General features: G+C 45.8%; 1 protein-coding gene across 1 annotated transcript; it reads right to left on the bottom strand.

The window, feature by feature from the left end:
- Positions 1-10: 10 nt before the first annotated feature.
- Positions 11-5,396, bottom strand: LOC122360882. Its single transcript, XM_043261718.1, has 6 exons — positions 5,365-5,396; positions 3,949-4,213; positions 3,723-3,868; positions 1,486-1,768; positions 1,230-1,386; positions 11-172 (listed from the first exon to the last, which is right to left on the bottom strand). Exons 1-6 carry the CDS (start codon positions 5,381-5,383, stop codon positions 11-13), a joined length of 1,032 nt encoding a protein of 343 aa, XP_043117653.1. The 5' UTR covers positions 5,384-5,396.
- Positions 5,397-5,596: the final 200 nt, after the last annotated feature.

The raw sequence follows: 5,596 nt of genomic DNA, 5'->3' as shown, positions 1-5,596 counted from the left end.
AACCTCAGCTTCAAGAGGAACAATGTGGGTTTGTCCTGGATGTCGAACACTGGACCAGCTCTATACCCTCTTCAGGATACTGGAAGGTTCCTGGGTGTTTGCCCAACCAGTCCACATGTGGATTTGGAGAAGGCATCTGACCAGGTTCCTTGTGGTGTCCTGTGGGGGTGCTCTGTGAATACGGGGTAAGGGGCCCATTGTTAAGGGCTGTCCGGTCCCTGTATGATCAGAGCAGGAGCTGGTTAAGTCAGACTTGTTCCCAGTGCATGTTGGACTCCGACAGGGCTCCCTTTGTCACCGGTCCTGTTCATTATTTTTATGGACAGGATTTCTAGGCGCAGCCGGGGCCGGAGGGGTCTGGTTTGGTGACCACAGGATAGCGCTCTCTGCTTTTGCGGATGATGTTGGCTGCATCTGGCCAAGACCTACAGTGTGTGCTGGGGCGGTTTGCAGCTGAGTGTGAAGCAGCTGGGATGAGAATCAGCACCTCTAAGTCTCAGGCCATGGTTCTCAGTCGGACAAAGGGTAGCTTGCCCTTCAGGTTGGTGAGGAGTTCCTGCCTCAGGTGGAGGAGTATCTTGGGGTCTTGTTCACGACTGAGGGGAGGATGGAGCGCGAGATCGACGGATCGGTGCAGTTTCTGCAATGCGCGGTCGCTGTACTGGTCTGTCATGGTGAAGAAGGAGCTGAGCCGCAAGACGAAGCTCTCGATTTACCGGTCGATCTTCGTTCCTACTCTCACCTATGGTCATGAGCTTTGGGTCATGACCGAAAGGATGAGATCCCAGATACAAGCGGCCGAAATGAGTTTCCTCCGTGAGGATGGCTGGGCGCTCCCTTAGAGATAGGGTGAGGAGTTCAGTCACCTCGGGAAGGAGCTCGGAGTAGACCCGCTGTTCCTCCACATCGAGAGAGGCCAGCTGAGGTGGCTCGGGCATCTGTTCCGGATGCCTCCTGGACGCCTCCCAATGGAGGTGTTCGGCATGTCCCACCGTGGGAGGAGACCCCAGGAAAGACCTAGGACACGCCGGGGGCTATGTCTCTCGGCTGGCCTGGGAGCGCCTCTGTGTTCCCCACGAAAGAGCTGGAGGAAGTGTCTGGCGTTAGGGAAGTCTGGGCGCCCCTGCTTAGACTGTTGCCCCGCGACCCAGCCCCCGGATAAGTGGTAGTAAATGGATGGATGGAAGGATGGATGATTACAAAACACATTAATGTGTTTGTCTGCTGACAAAAATATTGTCATACCTTCTCCATATTAACTCCACCTCACACAGAGTGAGTATCTTCATGTCTCCAGGAATGATCAGATTCACGTAACGCCCCTCCATCCCGTTACATGAGAAGCTGTAGGACTGACCTGCTGGAATAGCAGCAATAACAGCACATCTACAGAGAGAGAAACATGCAAGAGATATAAAAATACTGCAATATCTACATGAATTAATCACATTTATATTTGATTACTTTCAACCTCAAGTTCCTCACATGGGATTGTTGTTGCCGTTGTTCTCCAAAGAGTTTCCGATGTGAATCTCTGCTCCATTTATTCGTTCGGCACAGCAGTCTTTTCTGTTCGTGATGACCACTTCAATAACTCTATAAATATGACGCAGATCCAGCCTCCACCATGGGTTAGACTCATTGAGAGTTGAGGAGCATCCCGTATACAACTGCTGGAGACCTTGATTACCATCAATGGCCTTTTCAGAAAACCAGTTCCCTGGTGATGTTGATGACTGTGTAGTGGCTCCATCTAATGCCCGATTTCCTAGAATACGCATGCAAAACAAATTGCATTTATTGCAAAAATATCTTTTATGTACCAAGTTTAGTAGATATAATTTCTGCAGTCATTTCTGCATCACCTACCATCACCACTCTTCAAATAGACACCAGACATCCAACTATTACAGTGTAAAATAGTGTCATAAATGCCAGGAAAATGAAAATGCCACTACAATTCAAGATATGAATTGTCCCTGTATGAGTGCTTGGTTTTTGTGTCTAAGATAATAAAGTTAAGCAATATCACACAAGGACAAAAGTTATATTTTGAATTCTAAGCTTGATTGCAAATGTAATATTCACTTTATTAAAAAAACAACAACAGGTAATTATATAATTTTAAACATCACATAGATTTTTTTGCACTAATTTGCCACCAAAAAAGTAACTTTTTCTCCCAAAAATTTAATGATTGCACCTCATAGCAAAAAAGCTTTTGTTCTTGGGCAATTGTTTCATTTTAAACTAATGACACATTGATAAACACAGTACTCACTTGTGTTCATGCATTATTTTGTGTTTTCCAACATTTACATTCAAAATGTCATGTTTAAAATGTTAATATCACAACATTATGCACATGTACAGTAATTGCAGTATAAATGCATTCATTCCACTTCTGAGCTGCATCAAATTAAACTAAGATTCCCTTTCAGTCAGTCACCCGAGTCACCGGATGACCCGGATTTAATGGGATCTCGCTTCGAGAGACCATTCTACCGAGTGTATCTAAACGAGCCAATTGAAGACTGGCATATCGCATCCAGCTGCCGCTGATCACAGCACGGTATAAATAAGCAGCGGTGCAGCGCATACTCAGCTTTTCGCCGAGCCAAGCGTGACTGTTCTGCTCCAAAGATCATCTCACAGTGTTGGAGTACAGCGTTTCAGCGGAGGTCGTTTTCCTGTGTTGAGTGGATTGCCACAATCAGGCTGCACTACCCCATTTGTATGCAAAGCGGCTATCCCCTGTTGCCTCAGCACTAAAAAGAGCATTCGCGGAGTGCGTCTTTTTAAAGACGACGTTACTTCTGGCAAACTCAACGCATCTTGGAAGACAGCGTGGGTCTTGCTATAGACAACGTACACCCTCTTACTGGGATGTGAAGGCACCTTTCAATGCCAGAAACTGCCCCAGTGGCTCCTCCTCCTTCACCACCCTTGACAGCGGCACAGCCAGGGGTATACGGTGATCCCCACAGTAGAGCGGTCAGTTGCTATGCAGCTGTGTCCCAACACTGTTTCCACTTGGCCTGCAGGTACTTGTCGGTTCTGAGCGGCGGTGCCTGTGCGGCCTGTGGACAAGCTGCGTCTGCAGTACACGCGTTGGCGTTGTTGCAGGTTCATCAGGCCAACGCAGCGGCCCCGTCAGGGATCCCAATTCGCCGGTCATCCGACGTGACTCGAATGACCGACTGAAAGGGAACATCCGGTTACGTATGTAACCCTCGTTCCCTGAAGAAGGGAACGGAAAAGTCACGTCCCTTCGTCATGGTGCTGCACCTCCACTGAAGGGGCGGGTCACTAGCTCGGCTCCTCAGTGAAAACCTGAATATGCGCTGCACCCGCTGCTTATTTATACCTGCGCTGTGATCAGCGGCAGCTGGACGCGATAGCGCATGCCAATCTTCAATTGGCTCGTTTAGATACACTCAAAGTAGATTGGTCTCTGAAGTGAGATCCCAATTCATTGGTCATCTGACGTGGACGTCTCCGTTCCCTTCTTCAGGGAACGAGGGTTACACGCAAGACATTTTCTTTACACTGCTGAATTTTAGTGATAATGATACTGATTAACCTTTGTGTTAATTAGTGCAAGTAATTGAACATTTTTACAGATGTCTTTTATCAGCAGGGCATTTATCAGAGAAATCTAAGAGGCCATAAAGTATGATACAATATTACATATTGCGTAGTGTTCTACGACAATGACTTACCTCCCAAATACCTGTAGACTTCAACCTCACAGAGAGTAAGAATCTTCTGAACTCCAGGAATATGAACGATCACATAACGTCCCATCATCGCACCGCATGAGAAGTCGGCAGTGGCTCCAGATGAAAGAGTAGAAATTACAGCACATCTACGGAGAGAAAGATCATCCGTGGTTGCTTCTGTTTATTCACAGCTGTAGACAATGATAAATGTGAAAAATATCCTCACATTGGGTTGCTGTAAACGTCTGGGAAGTTCCCAACACGAATCACTGCCCCATTTATTCTGGATACTATATCAGAATAAGGGCTCACTCTGTTAGTGATGGCCACTCTGTTCACTCTGTATACTTTCATCAGATCCACTCTCCACCACGGGTCGGTCTGTGGGTTTGTGTGAGAACAGCTGTCATGTACACCATCCACTGCGTTTTTGCTGTACCAGGACTCATACATGGACGACTGTGTGGCCACTTGCTGAAATGCTAAGTTCTCTGGAAGAAAGTCAGATGACATTTATATGGAACGTTTAGTTAAAATATTATCCTAAATTAAAAATCAAAGCTTAATAAATGTTATATAGACATTAAAAATAAAATCAAATAAAAATATGTTTCCTTTTCACAGTGGACCAAAAGGATGAAAGGATGACAAATTAACAGATTGCTAGAGGTAAAGCAGAGGTTTAAGAAGATATGGGCCCAAATGTAGTTTGGTGTGCATGACCTAAGGTTGCTGCTGTATGTTTTTTGTCATTCATTCGAATTTATTATGGGTCCAGGAATATTGTGCATGAAGGAGCTGCGCCAGCTTATTGTCATCATCAGAAGCGCCCTTCACCAGGCTCCCGGACGAGGAGGAGGCGTGGTATTGGTCAGGTCTGGCGGTGTGTGACGAGGCACACCTCAGAGTCAACATCAGGCGGCGACGCACTCTCCTCGAGACGGCTGTGCATGCACACTGGGCCGTGGATCCCGAGGCTGTGTGATCCGCCACTAGAGAATTTCTGACGACCAGGCGGAAAGAAGCCAGGTGACGATGCACCCATGCTCACGGCTGGCGGGCCAGGATGCGAGCCGCGTATCCCCTTAATCTCTGACAACGGAGGAGAGAAGCGAGCGGAGATGCTGCCGAAGACTCCGCCGAACAGGAGAGGGGAGCGTGTGCAACCGCCGGACTCCGCCCCTTACCTGGACCCTGCCCCCCCTGGAACACTACCTGACCTGGCACGTCCCCTGCAGCACAACGAGGGCACCAGTTCCCCCTTTTTATTTGGACACTTTTTCCCTGGACACTTTATTTTGTATTTATTTTCTTTGAATAAAAAGCCTCTCCGAGGCCTGACGCCACGCCCACTGTGTCTGTCGTTGGCTCCTCCCGTGACAATATATATAAAAGTTAATATTTTATATGTACTTTAATTGCTAATTTGGTGTGGGGAGGGTTGCTGTGTTTGATTATAAATGTTGGGGTGAAAAATGTTATTCTTAATGGTATATAGAATTTTTATGTTGTATTTGTTGTGTATATGTTGTATGTCAACATTCTGTTACACCAAACAATGATCTTTAAAATAGCATCAAAAACTAATGTCAATATGCCTGGCATATTACATATAGAAGTTATCAAAGTAAGATATTCTTACCTTCTTGTCCATTCACCATTACTTGACTCAATAAGAACCCTGAATAAAAAAAAGTTTCAGAAGAAAGTGTTTTAATGCCATGTGAATTACCATAAAACTTTTTCTCCTGTACCAGTTTCTCCTGTACTTCATTTTGATATAGGCAATGTTATTTGATTAATTACTAATTGATAGATTAGTGACTATAATAATTATGGCATACAACACACAGGATATTGAATGAATTGAATTA

This window comes from Puntigrus tetrazona, chromosome 16, assembly GCF_018831695.1.
Source record: "Puntigrus tetrazona isolate hp1 chromosome 16, ASM1883169v1, whole genome shotgun sequence".
Classification (NCBI taxonomy): domain Eukaryota; kingdom Metazoa; phylum Chordata; class Actinopteri; order Cypriniformes; family Cyprinidae; genus Puntigrus; species Puntigrus tetrazona.
Note: the sequence above shows the minus strand (reverse complement) of the source record. Positions and strands in the feature narration are given on the sequence as shown.

Bases quoted from the DNA above. Each gene is read 5' to 3' on its own strand.
- LOC122360882 (XM_043261718.1), bottom strand. The intron at 3,869-3,948 runs GTGAGGATATTT...TTCTCTCCGTAG, and splicing joins GACGTTTACAGCAACCCAAT to ATGTGCTGTAATTTCTACTC. The intron at 173-1,229 runs GTCAGCAGACAA...CCGTATTCACAG, and splicing joins GAAGGTATGACAATATTTTT to AGCACCCCCACAGGACACCA.